Here is a 20,003-nt window from a genome sequence, read left to right as displayed (position 1 = left end):
AGTGGGGTCTTGCAGGGGTCTGTCTTGGATCAGGTGCTATTCAATATGCTCATTAATGACTTGGAGTGGAGAGTATAATTATAGAATTTGCAGATGACAACAAGATGGGAGGAGTCCAGAGGCACCTTAAAGACTAACAGTTTTATTTGGGGATAAGCTTTCATTGGTAAAAAAAACCCACTTCAGATCCATGCATCTGAATAGCACCTGATCCATGCATCTGAATAAGTGGGTTTTTTACCATGAAAGCTTATACCCAAATAAACCTGTTGGTCTTTAAGGTGCCACCAGACTCCTCGTTGATTTGTGGATACAGACTAACACAGCTCCCCTCTGGTACTTGGTACCAAGGTTGGAGTGGTTGCAATCACTTTGAAGAACAGGATTAGAGTTCAAAATGACCTTGACAAATTGGCGAATTTGAAATCAACAAAATTAAATTCAATAAAGATAAGTACAAAGAACTATACTTAGGAAGGAAAAATCAAATGCACATTTAAAAATGAGGTATACCTGACTAGGCAGTGATACTGCAGAAGATGATCTGGAGGACATAGTGGATTACAAATTGAATGAGTCAATAATGTGATGCAGTTGCAAAAAAAGGTGTATATCATTTTGAGGTATATTCAGAGGTGTGTTGAATTTAAGACACAAGACAGGAGGTACTCAGTCAGTTCTGCTCAGCTTTGGTGGGGCCTCAACTGGAGTCCTTTGTCCAGTTTTGAGAACCACATTGTAAAAAGATATGGACAAATTAGAGAGTCTAAAGGAGAGCAACAAAAATAAGAAGTTTAGAAAACATGACCTGTAAAGAATATTGACAAATGGGCATATTTAATCTTGAGAAGAGAAGGCTGGGAGGTGACATAACAGTCTCCAAATGTGTTAAAAAGTTGTTGTTCTTCTTCGAGTGATTGCTCCTATGCATTCCAGTTAGGTGTGCGCGCCGCGCGTGCACGGCTCTTCGGAAGATTTTTACCCTAGCAACTCCGGCGGGCCAGCTGGGCGCCCCCTGGAGTGGCGCCGCTATAGCGCAGGATATATACCCCAGCCGGCCCGTCCGCTCCTCAGTTCCTTCTTGCCGGCTCAAACTCCGCAGGGACAGAGCGCCCCGGATCGGGATCGCTCCAGTGTAACCTGGGCAGCACTGGCACACCATATTGCTACACCTGTCGGTAGCAACCCTCTTGGCACAGACCCCATGACGCGGAATCACGACGACCTTCACCACCCGGTCTTGTAATCCCGGCACCTCACAGCAGGACTCCTGCGTGGCTACACCGATCCGAGTTACATTGTTCGGCCTCGGTTCTGCGAGATTCTCCGGGGTGGTAGACAATCGTCCATTCGGTTCAAGTATCTGGCCGAGTGAAAGCGTTTCTCATGCTGCTCCGAAACGCGCAATGTTTCTCCCGCCGAGATCCCGCTCCATTCCGTCTGGTTCCTCAGGGCGTGGAGCGTTTATACACCCCCCCCCAGTGGGGCCCCGCCATAACCTGGCTCTTCAGTCTGGTTCTACCCAGTTTTATGACTGCCCTATTCGAGCCAATGTCAACATGCTCTTTGATATACCTGTCCTGCAAGGCAGTTTTCCTGTAGCCTTTCCTGCGGCCAGATGAGTCTCCGAGCTTCAGACTCTCACAATAGGCCCACGGTATACTGTGTTCCTCAAGGACAAGGGCAGTTATTACCACGTCCGACCTGCCTCCCTACGGAGGTGTCGGCCTTTTATATCTACCAGGATATCTTCCTTCCGGTCTTCTTTCCGAAGCCACTCTCTTTGCAAGGAGAGCAACAATTGCCCTCCTTTGACATCCGTAGGGCGTCTGCAATCTATATCTAGCGGACAGAGCCCTCTCGTAACGCCCCCAAAACCTTCATCGTACCGGCATACCGGACGAAGGGCATACCTGTCTCCTCCTAGAGGCTTTCATCTTCAATGATGTTGTGCATACGCACCTCCTGTGTTTTGGCCCATGTTCCATAGCGCCACCTTACTGCACATTCCACCAGGGCTCAGGCTTCTCTGCTGCCTTCCTGGCTCACATACCCTTCCAGGGGATGTGTCGTGCTACTACCTGGTCCTCTATCCAGACCATTGCCTCTTTGGTCCAACAGTCCAGAGCTGATGCAGCCTTTGGCTTGGCAGTTTGCATTCTGCGACATCTACCTCCGACCCCACCGCCTAGGTAAGGCTTGGGAATCACCTAACTGGAATGCATAGGAGCAATCACTCGAAGAAGAAAAGACGGTTACTCACCTGTAGTAACTGTTGTTCTTCGAGGTGTGTTGCTCCTATCCATTCCAGACCCACCCTCCTTCCCCACTGTCGGAGTAGCCGGCAAGAAGGAACTGAGGAGCGGACGGGCCGGCTGGGGTATATATCCTGCGCTATAGCGGCGCCACTCCAGGGGGCGCCCAGCTGGCCCGCCGGAGTTGCTAGGGTAAAAATCTTCCGAAGAGCCGTGCACGCGCGCGCACACCTAACTGGAATGGATAGGAGCAACACACCTCGAAGAACAACAGTTACTACAGGTGAGTAACCGTCTTTTATAAAGAGGGAGACAATCAATTGTTCTCCATGGCCACTGAGGGTAGAATAAGAAATGTTTGGCTTAGTTTGCAGCAAGAGAGATTTAGGTTTGATATTAGAAAGTTTTTCCTAACTATAAAGATAGATAAGGCACTGGACCTGTTACCTAGGGAGACTGTTATCCCCTTCATTGTGAACTTTTAAGAATAAGTTAAACAAACAATTGTTGGGGATGGTGTAGCTATACTTAATTGTGCCTTAGTGCAAGGGAGTGGACTAGATGACCTGTTGAGATCCCTTCCAGTCCTACATTTCTTAAAACACTAAATTGGGGGAAAGGAGAGGAAGAAAAAAGTAATATAGAAGAGAGATACAACCAAAAAGACAGCTGCTTCCCTCATGATAGTATTAAACTAACTGGGGTGCTTTCATGTTTGATATCAAGATGTCTCAAACCTGACTATATGTTGATAGGTCTCTCTTTCTGAATAATACATTACTGGACAGCAAGCTTCTCATGGTTTTTTGAATGAGGGTTTTACGGTCATCTGGCTCCTGCTACAATGGAAAGCTATGGAAAACGAGCACCTGTTGAAACTGATATTTGTGAATAACATTTCAAGAGGTGAACAAAGTTATTCAGTTGGAAACTTTGTCTTTCCCTTTTCAGATCTTGATTTTTCAGAACTCACTGTGTGGAAAGACGTAAGTATAATTTACTAAAATGAGACTGTACTCAGTAAGTCAAAAGTAAATGGATACCTAACCCAGGCAGGAGAGAGAAGTCTGATGACTCCAGTATATAACGGATGAAGTCAACAACTCATTGCATTGAGAGGCAGATTAAACTCTTGCACATCTTGTTGAGTGGAGCTGACTACGTCTTTCATGAGTTCCCCAACAAAGTGAAACTAGATTGTGCAAGGCAGAGCAGAAACATTTCTCAGTCACACTTCAAAAAGAGACTGGGTCCCACATATTGCTTGTCTGAAGATGTCTCAGAGAACTTTATGCTTGATTTTCAGAAGGCTGCCCCATCTCAGCATGCCATTTAGGAAAGCAACAGCCTGTAAATAATCAAGTGAGATTGACAGTGACCATTGGGCTTGCATTGAAAAGGTGTTTGTAGGATTAGGGAAAGGCTTAAATTTAACCGAACAAACAAACCGGAGCGGGTGGGGGGGCGGAATACCCTTCTTCGGATTCGTAAGGAGGTGTTTTTAACTGAAAAGACCTACTTGGTGGAAGTTGTCACAGTGGATGACATTCATCCAAATAGTATTGTTGTATCATGGTCTGTTTGTTTTTCCCCTTCAGAGAGAGAGGGTTTTTTGGCTGTCCAACCTCAAGTTATTTCCTGGTTGTTCTGTCTTAGCTTATTTCCTAAACACATGCAACACTTTTCTTTTTTAAACTGGAGACAGTGACAAGAAGTTGGGATGAGATCATGAGAAAATGTTCCCAAGACTGTGAAATTAGTCATGTCATAGAAAATTGTGACAAAAGGCTATTCTTAATGAGGATTATGCTGAGCCAGTAGACAATATAATAACTTATCTATTGCAGGTGTTCATAAATTTCACTAATCATCTCAATTAACTAAGTAAATTGTAGAGATTTAGGAAAACTGAGATTATATTTTTATTGTGATAACACCTAGGACAGAACCTCATTGTGTTAATTAGTGTATAAACACACAGCAACAAAAAAATGTCTGAAAGAGCCTCAAACAGTTTACAAGCCAAAAGATGCAGTAGGTTTGGTAACATTAAAACATTTGAAAAGAAGCTTGAAGGTTTTCAAAAAGACACAAAGAGGAGAGACCTAAAGATTGCAGTAGATTGTCCTTGAGCAGATATGTTGGAAACTCTAGTAATTTATGAGGCAAGCCTGATAATTAACATGGAGTATGCTCACAGGCATCTTTTTGAAGTTGCTGCATGTTCATAGGAATGTGGTCTTGGTTCATAAATTTTACAAACGTTATCCACCCTGTGTTGCATGAACAGACTTAATAAAAACCTGTTTGAGAAGTCATGTTTGTCAATTTTTCTCTCATTTTAAGGTCCATAGACTTTGGATTTTGGTTCCCCAATATATTGACCTAACTAGTAGTGACTGGGAATAAGTCACTGAATTTCAGGAATTAAAATCAATAACTTGAAGAAACTTAAGTTCAAAATCTTGTGTGTCACAATCAAACTGAAACAGATCAAAGATGAACTCCTGAAAAGCAAATAGACCAGTGAGAAATGTCCTCACCACTTGGGTAAAAGCTTGTGTTTTTTCTGCTTTCACAATATGTTTAATTTTTTTATTGTTGCATATCAATAGTGTGTGCAGGTGGAGGAGGCTGCAAACCACAAATTGTTTTTATGGATGAAGTATTTGCCATTTTGTTGCCCTGTGAGGATAATTTATTTTTAAATAAACTATGGTGTTGCAATTTCACCACTGGCCAAAGTGGCAAATGTGCATACCCGTGCTCTCCCCTTCTTTTACAAGTGTGGTTCCTCTTATAAATTTTGGCATGCCTTTATAAACTCAGTCTGTTCCTCCATTGCCCCATGTTTTGAAGCCGTTTAGCTCTGGTTTGACTACCAAGACTGTTGTTCAAAAGTGATAAGCTACTGACAAAACCATTTCATGTATCTATTTAAAAATGCCAAACTGTGATTCAAGGGCTGAACAAAATTCAAAAGAAATTCAGCAGTAGAAGGATCTATTAACACCAGCCCCACAACTAATTTCTAAATAAAATACTTGGGATTTTTGATGCTCATGTTCAAAAGGTCCATCTTGACTGTTGAGATTATTTTCATGGAAAAATATTGTGCAAAATCATGCTCAACAAATTCTCTCTCAATTTGTGATTGATTGAGAACCTGATTTATGTATTGCTTTTTTTATTATTTGCTCTCTTAATTTATACATACAGAATGCTGGTGATGTCTAATGTACCTTTTCCTTGACTGAGAATGCAGATGAATATTTCCTTCCAAATTTGTTGCTAATAATACTTTCTAGAATGGTTGGGAAGGGGCACCAGGAGATCTACAGATGCTCCTCATCCCAATGGATGGGAGTGGAAAGTACCACCTCAATTATGAACTCTGTTTTGGCATTTCAGAGCCTGAATCCCCAGTGGAAATATTAAGGTAATAATTGGAGATATACCAATCTCCTAGAACTGGAAAGGACCTTGAAAGGTCATCAAGTCCAGCCCCCTGCCTTCACTAGCAGGACCAATTTTTTGCCCCAGATCCCTAAGTGGCCTCCTCAAGGATTGAGCTCACAACTTTGGGTTTAGCAGGCCAATGCTCAAACCCCTGAGCTATCCCTCCCCCCAGGTTTCCCAGTTGGCAGTGTAACCTGCTGCTGGCATGACTGGTCTGGCTATAGTTCTTTGTTGTTGTTTTTCTTGGCATTAGCCCAGGGAAGAGCTAGTGATAGGGCAACAGTAGCAACAGTACTTATATTTATAGCAGGTGGCATGCAAATAAATACTATGAAAATGATTTAAAAGTTCCATATTGACATGAAATGCACAAATGGCTCCTTTGCCATAATTGTCTTGGGGAAAAAAAGAACATGCACTTTCAAAGAGTGATGATCTTGTGGTTAAGGCACAAAACTGGGACTCAAAATTCCTATGCCTGGCTCTACTGTAGATTTCTGGGAGAAGACTTAATTTCTGTGTGCCAAATTATTGTCTGCTGTAAATCAGTGCAGCTTGACTGAATACAGCAAAAGCTACCCTGGTTTTATACCACCTGAGAATCTAGCCTTCTGTATCTTCACCTACACATTGGGAAGAGTAACATTTCCTTGTCTCCACAGGATTAATTCATTAACTTTTGTCAGATTCTCAGATATCACACTGATGAACACAATGGGAACACAAATTCAAAACACCCACCTCACTATGTTGCTGTATGCATTTAAAAAAGAATAACTGAAAATGTTGATCCACAAATCTGTGCCCTTTGTTCTATTTCAGTTTTCCTATGATGATTGACTGCAAGTATAGGGCGACATACAGACTACAGAACTGGAGTTTTAAATAAATGGCTTTTTATAGAAGATGGTGATAATTAACCCTGGCCTGGATTCAGCAAAGAGCTTAAGCATTTGCTTAAGCCCTTGTCTTTGACTTCAGTAGGAGTGAATTGATTAAATGTGGTGCATGAGCTTAACAGTAGTTACACTAACAATGAAAGGTTCAGGACTGTAGATTTTGGAATTGAGTAAGATTAGTTCAACTTCCAGAGAAGCAAAGCAGTCCCTCTGTTTGGAATTCCATGTTGTCCGTCCGTCCTCTTCTGTCATTAAATATTCTCAGCTAATCTGTCTGCTATATGTTCCCCTTCCACGAAGCCCCTTTCATACATCTCCTTAAAATTAAAATTCACTGATTGCTATTAAAAACTCACTGTTGGCTTACAGTTACTACATGTTTACCAATGGATATCTCCTGTTCCAATTATAGGGGAAACTTTGGTATCTCAGACACTACTGTGTGGTAACGTATAAATGGTTTTAATTATTTCAGCTTTAAATATTTGTGAGTTTTTCAGTTTGATTTTACAGTGTTATTTGAGACAACACATTTCTACAGTCCCTATAAATAGTATAGACTTCATGTCAATGAGTATGTTCAGCTATGATCCACAAATGTGTGTGTTTGTATGTGGAGGGAGAGAGCAAGAATGAAGGCTGTTCTATGGTGATTAAATAAATTTGATGTTTCTATGAGGAGTTCCTGCCTCATTTGGATCTCATTGTTTCTCAGTGTCCATGAAGCCCTGTGTATAATTACATAGTTGTCATCTTGGGTGCCTTGTTGATCTTCTCTTTTTGCGTGCAGGTGGGGTTTAGTGGCATCTCACTGCTTGCTTCTGGCTCCTTATTACAATTCTCTTTCCTAAAACAGATATTTTGGCTTTACTGTGGGAATGGGGTATGCTTTGTCAGGTCAAGAAGAGGGATCAATATGCCTCAGCTTCAGAATTCAGATTTTTTTTTAAAGGTGGCTGTTTTAGTGTCCAGCAAAACTACAATCCCAACCATGATTTCCAAACTTGTCTGCTCAAATGAAGTAATAGGACAATTGTGTGATTTCAGAGAAAGTAGCAGTGGGTTGATGGGCTCCTCTGACAAATCTTTCCATCTACACTGTTGCATCTACAATGTTGATCTTCCTCCAATGTATGTGTGTTGCTTCTTGCATCTATTAATCTCCTTACTCTGCCTTTCCTTACATGATTGATTCATGTGTTTTTCATTTTAATTAGTTTGAACCCGTCATCCCCATGCTGAACTCAATGACAAACTCAATGAGGGTAGGAACATGCCTTCTGTCTATACCTGTTCCTTCACATTGACTTTTCTTCTTAGTGTCATTTCCTTCTTCAGCCCTGAAAACTCCGAGAAGAGCCCAGTCCATTTAATGTTTCTTTCTCCTCTAGTGAGCAGCCAGCAGACCCTGCACTGCACTTGTGCACTCCGTTTCCAGCTGGCACGAACATCTCCACTGCGGTTGCCATGGTATCCCTGGTTGGAAGATCAGCAAGGGCTTTGTCAGCCACACCAAATGCATCATGTTTCTAAGTGGCTATTTTTATAAGAGGCAATGAGCCCATTATCTCTTATGCTATAGATACTGGACCTTTGCAAACTACTTTGGTCTAGTGGGTTAAACATGGGAATAGAAGATGGTTACTCCTGGATTCTAATGCAGCCTCTTCCATAGAATCACTTTGTGGTCTAGGTGACTCACTAATAAATGGAAAGGAAACTGTATGAATGGACTGTGGGGTAACACTTTGGGCATTGAGTTTAATATTTAAACTTGGATGTCTAAATTTTGGCAATAGGCACCTAAGTCAAAGTGGCCTGATTTTCTTGACTTGGAGATGACCGTGCATAGTACCTTAGAGAATTGGTTGATTGGTTTTGTTATCTCCGTGCTGAGATATTGTCAGAACAGTAGGTGAAAGCAAATTCAAAGCAGAAATGAATAAATATTTGTAACACAGACATTTCCCATTCCCTTTTCTTAAAACTTCCAAAAAGATGCTGTAAGGTCAGCTGTACTCTACAGAGATCTTCCAAAGACTTCTCAAGCCCTCAGACCTGTCCATGGTAGAATTCAGTGGCATGAGATCCGCTGGAGCTAATGCATACAAAATGTTAATGGAATGGAAAGGAGATGACAAATATACAGTTGAAGAGGCATTAGAGTGATCAAATGTAATGATTGTTTCACAGAGTGTCTATGAATTAGGCCAGTAGGGAAGGTTGACAGTGTCGAATCGTCACAGTGTGTTGGACACTCAACCATTCAGTGAAAGGATTGCAAAAGTATACTCATTTTTATATCAGGGCTGATGTGCACTGTCAGAGCGTCATACAAATAATCTGTTGGGTTTTTTTTTAAAAGGGGAATGAAAGAGGAAGTGAGGAGAGACATTCACATTTCACGATGTATGTCAAGACCCACAAATAATCATTTAGATTTCTTTTATGCAACTGGTCAGGGATTGTGGGGATGAAAAACCCCTATCCAAAGTGTTGGCAGGATGTGGAATACCAGTGTTGGTGCTCCACACTCACTACAACTGCCATGTGTTATACAGAGCTTTGAAATGTAGAGCACGGTGCGTGGGTTATTATTATGTGTAAGTTTGCGTGGCAAATTAGTTCAGTTACCAGAACGTTCTTGAACTGTAGTGGAATTTTGTGCGGTGCATCCATGTAGTCAGTTCCCATCCTGTGTATGGGTGGATTCTAATCCTCACCTTGGGACTCTAATACTACAGAGTGCCCTATTCTTTGGTATACAGGAGTTTTGGAGACCACTGCATCTCTTGTTCATGGCCTTCTCCCCCTGCACAGGAGAACTTGGTATTTTCTCTGTTTCTTGTGTGCCAGCAAAAGTGTGGGGTGGGGAGGGGAAGAGTCAAGATTTGTCCACACAAGAATTTACTGACAGCAGTATGGTGGACAGGAGTTAACTCTGAATCCTCACTTTGGATTTCAGCCCTTCCTGGAGTTAGCTGAGTAGATTTCCTTCAAGCCTCTATAATTAAAAACACACCTATCAGGACTGCTTCATATAACATACTTCTAAATGTGAGAGTGACATTTACCTTCTGAGTCATTAGCTCAGCATCATAGAACTCAGAGAAGAGGGGGAAAAAAACGATAAAGTTAGAGTCCATTTCCCTGCTAATGCAGGATTGTTAATTACTGGTTGAAAACTTAATTTGATAAAGATTAGTTATAGATCCTGGCTCGTGAAAAGGTTTTGAGAATGTTGAAGATGCAGAGCACAACCCTAAGTGTGTTAATTTCATTATGACTTTTATAGGTCTAAAAAGGAGCAATTGCCATAAGTAATTGTTGAAGGAGTGGTGTGTGTATGTTTGTATGGAGTTCTGCCAGTGCTTATCTACAATGCATAGTTCTTCAGATACTGCTTTTATGGGAAAGTTCATAGCAATGACATAACTGTGTAATACACAGAATACCATTAAAAATATAGATTTCAAACAGTCTGAAAGGAATCTTATTGCAGCATCTGTAGTTGGTTTTATTAAGGCTTTGGCTACACTTACACTTTAAAGCGCTGCCGCGGCAGCGCTTTGAAGCGCTAAGTGTAGTCAAAGCGCCAGCGCTGGGAGAAAGCTCTCCCAGCGCTGTCCGTACTCCACCTCCCTGTGGGGAATAACGGACAGCGCTGGGAGCGCGGCTCCCAGCGCTGGGGCTTTGACCACACTGGCGCTTTGCAGCGCCGCAATTTGCAGCGCTGGAGAGGGTGTGTTTTCACACCCTGCTGCAGCGCTGCAAATTTGTAAGTGTAGCCAAAGAGCAGTTTAAATTCCCCAGCCTGGAGCAGTTTGGAATTAGAGATGGGCTGCAGAAATTTACATTTTAGTTGAGGTGGAAGACAAAATAGGGCATGGCACAGCATTCACACATTACAAGGAAGAATAAATAAGATATGTATTAGCTGGGAGAAAAGAAATGACTGGTCGTTTTTCATTGCCTCCTGTGCTTTATTTTCTAACATTGCAATGAGCAGTAGGCAAATTTTTTTGTTCCCCATCAAATTGCAACAACCAAAAGCTACTGTGTTTCAGCAGGTTGTTTAATTAAAATCTGCTTTAAGACACATAAGAATGTTTTTTGAGAAAAACAACACAAAGGATCTCACATAAGGTGTGTGTGTGTGTGTGTGTGTGTGTAATGCACTGCTATATTTGAAAGCAAATTACTAGAAATAGCATCTTGTCCAGACCCACACAATCTGGGCAGCTGTCTGCAAGTATAATGGACCAACTCCTTCTTACCCAACCAAAAGCCACTCTGACTTCAATGCGGGTTTTGCCCGAGTAAGGACTTCTGGATTTCAACTTTGTTGAGGATGTTTTAAGTAATAATTCAATGTGGAATGGAGTAAGGGTCTATACTGCTCAGATTGTTTTGGAAAGGACCGGCATGCTCAGGGTCAAATCCTGCTTGCCTTATCTCAGTAGATGCTTTGAATTTAAAATAATTATTCATCTCATGACCAGAGTGACTTAGTGTTTTTGTTGTTTTATTGTGATCTTTGAGGGATGTGTTCATAGATTCTAAGGCCAGAAGGGACCATTGTGATAATCTAGTCTGACCTCCTGTGTAACACAGGCCATAGAATTTACCCAAAATCATTCCTAGAGCAGATCTTTTAGAAGAACATCCAGTCTTGATTTAAACATGGTCAGTGATGGAGAATCCGCCATGGTCCTTGGTAAATTGTTGCACTGGTAAATTACTCTTACTGTTAAAAGTGCACATATTATTTCCAGTCTCAATTTGCCTAGCTTCAACTTCCAGACTTTGGATTACTTTGATTATTACTATTTATATGACAGCAACACCTTACAACCCCAACCAAGATCAAAGCCCCATTTTGCGAAGCGCTGTACAAACATGCAGATAATAGAACAGAGAGTTCACTTAAGCAGTTAACTTCTGGATACTTATCCCATGATTCCCCCATTGCTAATTATGAGCAATGACCTTAAAGATCCATCAGGATCATCTTAATATCAAACAAAACATTTAGAATATGGTTCAAAAATAAGTATTTTACAGCTTTGAAACAATACTTTTTTTAGTACCAGCTGTCAATACAGTATCTACTATTTTAGGTTCTTGGGTTCTAATAGTATAGTGTACACCTGGTAGCAACTGCTGTGGTGAAGATTTCTGTAGTGTGTGTTTGATGCTTCCTGTTTAAAGTGGTATGTATCCAAATAATTATTAAGGTCTTGTGATCTGAACAAAAAATATTCTCATTGAATGATGCTTAATTAAATGCCATTTGCTCTGGGGATGGAATTCCTGGTTTCCTCTCTGAAATAGAAGATCCCCAATCGACAATAGCTCTGTTGGTACTGTGCTGCTAAGGAGGTGGAAGATAGATCTTTGCACCCACAGCTGTGGCCTCAGCAGCTCCTCCAAAGCTTGGGAGATGAACACTTTGTCATTTCCACAGGGACAAGGGAGGTAAATCCGCCCACCAATTCAAGAATTAGGAGTTAACTCTCAGTAAAACCAGAGAGTTTCTTATTCCCTGTACGTACGTTATTGTCCTGTAGAGGAACATGGCACCTAAACACAGAGCTACATCCTGTAGACTACCCAATAAATGCTGTGTTAGTCACTTCACTGAGATATTGAATGTCAGAAACTGGTGGTCAGGTTGAAAAAAAAAATAGCATGAACAGACTGGAGGAACCCGACATAAACACACCCTATATTTTCAACTCACTTTCTTTTTTTCTTCCCAGCAGAGAAAGGAAGTGTGTGAATGGAAATGTGTTGTCATTCTGAATTAAACTTGTAAATGTGTTAAATAATAGTCCTTTACTATGTATGTCCATGATGTAAGCAGAGTCAGGATGAGCCCCACCCTGACATCTGGTGGTAAATTGTGGGGAGTGTGGAAAGAAGTTTCGGTTATTTGCATTGGCACTCCCACCCCACTTAGCATACCGCAAAGCAGCATGGGATGATTATTTTCACAGCTGTGGGACCCCCAATTTCGTTGTTATTGGGGCAGGAGCAATGAAATGTTGTCACCCTGATTGGGTAAATGGGGAACTACAAAATTGTCTTGTGATGGGGGGTTTCATTGTCAGCAGGATAGCGCTTGCTAGACGGGGGACATGGGTTCCAAAACCCATTGGGGAGAGAGGCTGGGGACAGGTATCTGTACTTGGCGGTGCAGGCTCCTTGTCTGAGCCAGAAGCACCAGTTCCACCTATGCTTCTCTCCACTGTGGAATGTCAGAGTTAATTTTTGATTCCCTTAAGAATCTAGATGCAGGTTACTGAGCTGAATTCACTGGTACTGGAGCAGCTGGCAGAGTGGAACAGCCCACAGAGTAAGCGGAGCTGAGCTGTTTGCGGGGACGACTAGTGGAAGCAGAACCCCACGAAGAGGCAGGGCAGTTGGCCCCGAACCACGTAAGGTGCCCCTTTCTACCTAGGCTGGGGAAGGGGACCTCTGCAAAGAGACTCTTGAACTCTGGGCTGCCTGACCCGGGACAGAGACTTTTGAATTGTGGGACTTTTGGGACTGTGGGTGATTTGGGGGGTTGCTGGACTCAAGGGCCCAGAGAGAAGGACACGGCCCAAGTTGCTGGGGTGGGTCTTTGCTCACGGTTTGACCTATGAACTCTAGTTGAGGTATTTTCCAAATTTCATGCTTGTTGTTTATCTTATGTAATTAAACCTTCTCCGCTACACCAAGAGTCTGTGCTTGCGAGAGGGGAAGTATTGCCTCCTTGAGGTGCCCAGGAGTGTGTGTAAGATTTTCCCAGGTCACTGGGTGGGGGCTCGAGCTGGTTTGCATTACGATGTGGGGAAGGGACCTTTAGGTATTGAACCTGGCCCTTGCTGCTATCGTTTCAGCCTGGCAGAGGGGTTACACTATGTATGTCCATGAAACAGTATGTGCATTTTCTAGGCCACTAGAGAGATCAAGTGACAGGGCTGGAAAGCTGGCAAATATGTTCCAACATGTGAGTAATCTTTATGGCTGCCCTAGAAATGCTGAGATCTTACTCATTCAGATCAGAGGAAGTGCTAAAAAGCATCTTTGCTCTGACAATCCCAGAGAATTCTTTTCTGTAATCCTCCCTGTAGTTTATCTTTCTTCTCCTTTCTAAAAACATATGGAAAAAAATCTCCCACATATTTGTCTTGAAGGGATTAGCCTTTGTGTGATAAAGAAGTAATAATTTTTGTTCTTTAATCCCCTGAGTTTTGACCTTCATTGTCTTTGATCTAAATAGCTGATCGAACGAGAATTTATTTTTGATGTTATTTCAGAATTTGGCTTCCTGCTGGGTTTTGAAGTTGTTACTGGGAAATGACCCAGGCCCCAGGAGAGTGATGCCTATTAACATAATCAGGAGAGCATGATTTTCCCCTCCAGTCCATCCTAAAGGCAGCAGCCAAAACAATCTTCCTGGTCCATCATTTGGACCATATCATTCCCGTGCACAAATCACTCCAGTGGTTCCCCTTAATCTTCCATATTAAAGTCAAGATTATTTTCTTTGCCTCCAAGGCTCTGTACAATGATGCCTCCCTCTCTGATCGTCTTCCTTGAAACATCCTACCTATTTTCCTTTTCACTCTGTCACAGACTCCAGGCTCCTTGGCTTGTTTCTCAATCCTCCAACTTTCACGTTCTTTACACGTGTTCTAGAACAATTCTAGTCTCCCTTTATTCAAATCCCTCCTGCAAATGCACTTCCTTGAGAGACCTACAGAAGCTATCCCCTGTGGTGCCATAACTAACTCCATTTCTTGAATAAAATAGATATTTTAGTTATGCATCACCTTCCTCTGGGTCATAAGCATTCTTGTCTGATCTTTCTGTTTTAAAAATGACGAGTCCTCAAGACAGCAATATATTTAAGTATAAAAGTGGGCTAACCAGGTGGTGAATCTGACCCTGGATCTGTATTTGAGTCTTGCCCAGTTCTCTCTCTAATCTTATCTATCGACTTAACTGGATCAGAATCTAAGCACACGTTTTGGTGCATAATAAATAATAACCACATGACTTTCAGACCATGTTTATCAAGAAAGTAAGTATCACTAGCAACATTTATCCCCCAAACAACTTTGATTGTTTTGGTAAAGGTGGACTGCTTTCATTCTCCCTTTTCTCTAGAGGCATATATTTCCCCTTTTGGTGCCATTGTGTGCATATAGTCTAATTGAGTAGAATCGGATATCATGAAAACTATTGGCTGGATTCTCCTCTTAATACTCATATACAGCTACCAATAAATGAACAGGAGCTGCTCCTCAGTATCCGAGGGAAGAGTTCCTTGAAGGGAGCTCAGTTTTGAGTTTTTCAGATTTGTACTATAGTGTCTTTCATGGGGTATTTTCATCCATCGACATGATACATGTTATTTTCAAAACTTAGCACAATGTAAAATTTGGTTAATACAATGAACCAAAATGTTTTTTATTTCCTCAATGATGGGTTTCTTTTTTCATGTGGGCTGGCTAAGTAAAGATAGAGATTATAAAATAAAAAAAATCCCCTGGAGACAAATGCAATTATTTTGTGATATCTACTGGGGAACATAAAAGTTTAAAATAATAGAAAGCAGAACCATGAGATTGAATGGAGAACATAACTATGAATACACTGCATATATGATGCACTTTTTTTCTTCTTGGAGGCATTTTGTTTTTTCTTTGGGAGATATTTCAATTGGGTTGTAGCACAGAAGATCACTTGTTGAAAGGTGCTGGGGTACTAGATTTTTCTCATTAGAGTGGGCATAATTTCAGTCTCTGGATTAAAATGAACCAAACTCTATTTTTGGTCAGTAGTTCAGGATTTGCTATAAACCATGATGAATTTAGTAGTTCTCATGTGCTTTCTGTGTGCATGTTGAACACAGTATTACCGTCACCCTCTGTGCCCAATCTACACGGGATATGAGTCTGCTACAGTCCTACCTAACAAAACCTTGACCTTTTAGCTTAAGTTTTAGAAACTCATGCTTTTAGCTCTGGAGGGTCCTTAGTTCAATCCTCATTATGTCATCAGAGATGGTGACCACTGCATGTTTCCCTTGAAGATTCCATTTGAATGTTATGACTATAATTTCAGGTTGCAGCTGGCCCCTCTTGGGGACCATGCAGAGTCATATCACCCCATGGATATTGAGGAAGGTGCAATCCTTCCTGGAATTCATAGGTGTTAGGAAGCTCCAGGTAAGCGGCACCGGGCCAGAGCCCGGACCCCGAACCTCTCCTGCAGCCCGCACCCCAATGCCCTGCCCCGAGCCCCCTGCTGTACTCCTCCCTGCACCCCCAAGCCCTGCCCTGAGCCCCCTCATACACCCAATCCATGATCTGTAAAAACTTCTACTGTTACTTTATTTGAATCTGCACTCCAACATCAGCTGCCCAGTTCTCTTGCCTCCCTGCATGCTGCTGGCAAACTACGTGCCAGCAACATGAGCCCAGCTCTAGTGTCTTGTCTACTTGTGAATCAAAACATTTCAATTCAGGGAATGTTGTTTATGCTATAAACCTGTGCTATGCATTACTAGCTTCTTCACAACCGACAGTTACTTATCTGTTTTGGGCATAAAAGGCAGCTGATCCAAGCTGTATGTGTATTTTTAATATAGTTGATTTTAGTGTGTTTATAAAGGCAAGGTCTACTGGGAGAGGGAATCACCACTGTTGTTCTTCTTTACACCTCTTCCTGTCACAGATGCTGCTGCTTTCTATCTCCCATCTCTTCCTTTTCCTTTGGAAGTGATTTAAATTTACTGTTAATACTTGAGTTACATTTGATATTTTGGCTTTCAGTGACTGCATATTAGACCTTTATGCTTCACTTTTGGGTCTGCTTTAACACATATAAACTTGTATGACACTGCTAAAACGAACACTGTATCATTATAATCAGGGCCGGCTCCAGGCACCAGCTCAGCAAGCTGGTGCTTGGGGCGGCCAAGGGGAAGGGGTGGCACGTCGGGCTCTTCAGCGGCGGGTTCCTCAGTCTCTCTCGGAGGGAAGGACCTGCCGTCGAATTGCCGCCGAAGAAGAAAGTGGTGCGGTGGAGCTGCCACCGATCGCAATCGTGGCTTTTTTTTTCTTGCTGCTTCTTGGGGCAGCAAAAACCCTGGAGCAAGCATTTAATTTACTAATAATACTTAACTATTTAGGGGGTGATTTTTAAAGGCACAAAGTTAAGTGAGGTACCCAACGCCCATTTAAATTCCCATGAAATTCTCTTAAAGTCCCCACCACCGACAACAACCTTAGATAATGAGTTTGCATTTGTAGATCTCAAACTGGTTTCAGAGGTGGGAACCAAACAGCTACATTTTATTGCTGCACAGAGAGATTACACAACACATTAGTATAAGAACCAGGAACAGAGTCCAATAGTTTTGAATGCAGTCCTTGCCTCTAACAATGGGACCACATTATCTTCTTGCATAAGAGGCATTTTCACTGACTTCCAGCAGGTAGTGTGGATGACGTTGAGCTTGTCATGAGTCTCTGCTGTTTGCTATTCATGAGATACAATAATATATAGGAAATGCAGTCCTTATTTGCTAAATATATAGTCAGTTTTCACACACTTTCACATACTTTCCCAGGCACCCTTGAGAAATACACACTGCCCCAAAATATTCATGTGGCAAGCAAATGATGCAAACTGCCGTTTTCAGTCCCTTCTTATATTCTCTCAAATGTTTGTTTTTATAATGCTTATATCACATTTGTAAACTAACATTGGGGAGATCAGTAGGAGACACCGGAAGCCTTTGTCTTGGCTGATGTCTATTAAAACTTCCTCCTTGTTCAGATGCATGGAGGAGGCAAGCTTAAGCTGATTGGGACAATTCTGGTTCCAGTTGCTTCCTTCCCTCTTCTTCACTAAGGGGAAAGACCTGTATGTCAAGGGAAATGGAGTCCCCAAGTCCACTGCTGTCTTATTGTGAATTTGAGTTTTGGGACTTGAACTTACCGCATCAAAGAGTATAAAGGTTCAGTGCACTGCAGAAGGGAGCAATTAGTGGTGACTTGTGTCACAAAGCCAGTCAGATATTATGAGTATGAGAAGGGGTATTTAGTTGGAGAAATGACAGCCATTAAATGATTTAAGCACTCTTTTAAAGATTTTGCTCTCATCAAATATGCACAATCTATGTAGTAGCCTTAAAGGTGTGAGTACAATGGTATCATTATTAAAAGATGTTTTTCAATGGGGTGAGTTTTTTTTATTGAATATTGGCTTTTTAGAGCTCGGTATGAAACAAGCAATATATTTTAAGCTATATCTTGCAACAACAGCATATCATGCCTACTCACGGGGAATAACTTCCCATATATTGTATTTTTTTAATTCAGATACTGTTAATAAGACACTTCTGGCATTTTACAGAAATAGAAGTCTTACTCCAGTGTATCTTCTGTGGATAGGGATTTTCTGTTGCTGCTGTTTGCAGTATTCTCTGTGGTAATTGTTTTCAATAAACTATGCAAAAAAAGAAAAAAATATCTTGAGTATCATAACATTATATGGAGATATAACTTAGCTATACACACAGCACCAGTCAAAAGTCAATCTGATGGTCACATTTTGATAAACTTTTCAAATATAAATTATTATGGTGTCTAAAAATGTGCTGGACTTTCTGTAATAAAAAAAAAGAATTTAGGACCTGATGGCTTGCGTTTTTTCCATTGACTTGAATGGAAACGGGATGAAGTCCTGAATCTCATACCACATACAGTCCTATGTGCTCTGCTGGGGTATGTACCTTGCTGTGAGCACTTGCAATGATGTGAGCTCGGGTGTAGCTCTGCTGATCTGAACTGGGACAATGAGCCGCAATGAGTATGCAGTCTAGGGACCTGATCATACAAGACTCCTGTTGCACAAAACCCACCCAGGAGGAACACTGCAGGATGGGGTCCTTATTTAGATGTGGTATGAGAAGTTGGGTAACAAGCAATGGGGAGATAAAGAATAGTGTTATAGCAGTAATATCACATGGCTACTTAGTTTAGATGTCTCAGTTGAAAGTATAGTTGTTTCATTCACTTCATAATTCTGCTGGGTGTATGTGAATGTGTGTGTATTTTATTATACATGCACATGTGTGTACATATACCCACTAATTATTACGGTTGACTCACTTCCTATGTGCATCATGGTTACTGAAGCTTATGGTGCTAATGGACCTAATATTACATTTCACGAAGGCTGATTCCACCTTACATTTGAGTAACACAGATTTCAAAATAAAATTCTAGGTATTCATTTTTTCCCAAAAGGGTTGCACTCCCTTCACTTCTTAATGTAGTCTGATGTGGATGTTCTACTTCCATATGTTTTTAGATGCATCTTAGTGCATTATTCTTTAATACAGTAGGTCTGCTTATGATTTCTAATAGGACCTTTGTCCTCATCATGTGTCCCGGGCCTCATACTGTTGCATGAAACCACCAAATGTCCATCATGACCATCAACTGATGTTTTATAGTAGATTTTGACATGTTTCTTTAAGGTATTTCTTCCAATTATTATAATACCTATGCTAATTAAATTAAAGCTATAGGGACTCTTTGTCATCATTCTAGAGAGGTACTTTGGATGTATATTCTGTGTCTGTCCCAGAATCATACACATCTTACTGACTAGTATCTTAGGTTTCCATTTTAAGCTGGGTTTTTTTTCCTAGTGCCACCTTTATTGTTACATCAGGATTTCTGTTCAGTTAAATAGTTCTGTGACTAATGTACAAGTTGTTTCACTGAGTGATTTTTTTTAATGTAGAAATTTGACCTATAACGCCATCCATTATTTTAACTAATAGCATAGCACTATTATTTCAGAATCAATAACAATTGCTAAAGGGGAACCAAAAGAAGTTGATGAACTATTAACCTAGTTTAAAGATTTATTTTAAATTTTTTTGTCTGATTAAAGATTAAAGACTGATTAAAGACTTCATCCAGGCATAGTGCTAATGATGCAATACTGCATTTTATGGAAATATAAATAACTTTATATCTTCAAATCATGTCATGGTTTTGCTTTCTTCTAGGTCATGTTTTAAATTTAGTGCAGTGATGGGTAGACTTCAAGGGATTGGATTCAGATAAACTTACAAAAATGTAAGTTGCCAGAAGCTGGGAATGGGCTACAAGGGATGGATCACTTGATGATTACCTGTTCTGTTCATTCCCTCTGCAGCAGCTGGCACTGGCCACTGTCGGTAGACAGGACACTGGGCTAGATGGACCTTTGGTCGACCCAGTATGGCCATTCTTATGTGGATGTTCATTGGTTCTGTTTGAATAAAAAGTCCTTGTTCAGGAAAGTACTTTAAGCCGTGCTTAAATCCGTC

At 41.2% G+C, this 20,003-nt stretch overlaps 1 protein-coding gene and 1 pseudogene across 6 annotated transcripts in view; one reads left to right on the top strand and one right to left on the bottom strand.

Moving 5' to 3' along the window:
- LOC120370532 (gametocyte-specific factor 1-like) overlaps positions 1 to 20,003 on the top strand; it is a 139,270-nt gene that overhangs the window by 115,197 nt on the left and 4,070 nt on the right. Inside the window, exons 11-12 of one of the 6 annotated variants that reach the window (XM_039485475.1) lie at positions 3,207 to 3,241; positions 6,537 to 7,236. The exons of 1 other annotated variant lie outside the window; for it this stretch is intronic. In XM_039485475.1, the coding sequence (XP_039341409.1) occupies positions 3,207 to 3,241; positions 6,537 to 6,554 (53 nt within the window). In that variant the 3' untranslated portion in view covers positions 6,555 to 7,236. Of the gene's footprint in view, positions 1 to 3,010; positions 3,040 to 3,206; positions 3,242 to 3,561; positions 3,607 to 4,601; positions 4,680 to 6,536; positions 7,237 to 20,003 lie in introns of those variants that run through there. 4 more of the 6 variants (XM_039485408.1, XM_039485448.1, XM_039485509.1 and 1 more) reach the window with 4 other exon arrangements.
- The window catches only part of LOC120407559, a 64,690-nt pseudogene continuing 61,636 nt past the window's right edge, over positions 16,950 to 20,003 (bottom strand).

This window comes from Mauremys reevesii, linkage group 1 (assembly GCF_016161935.1).
Source record: "Mauremys reevesii isolate NIE-2019 linkage group 1, ASM1616193v1, whole genome shotgun sequence".
NCBI lineage: Eukaryota > Metazoa > Chordata > Testudines > Geoemydidae > Mauremys > Mauremys reevesii.
Note: the sequence above shows the minus strand (reverse complement) of the source record. Positions and strands in the feature narration are given on the sequence as shown.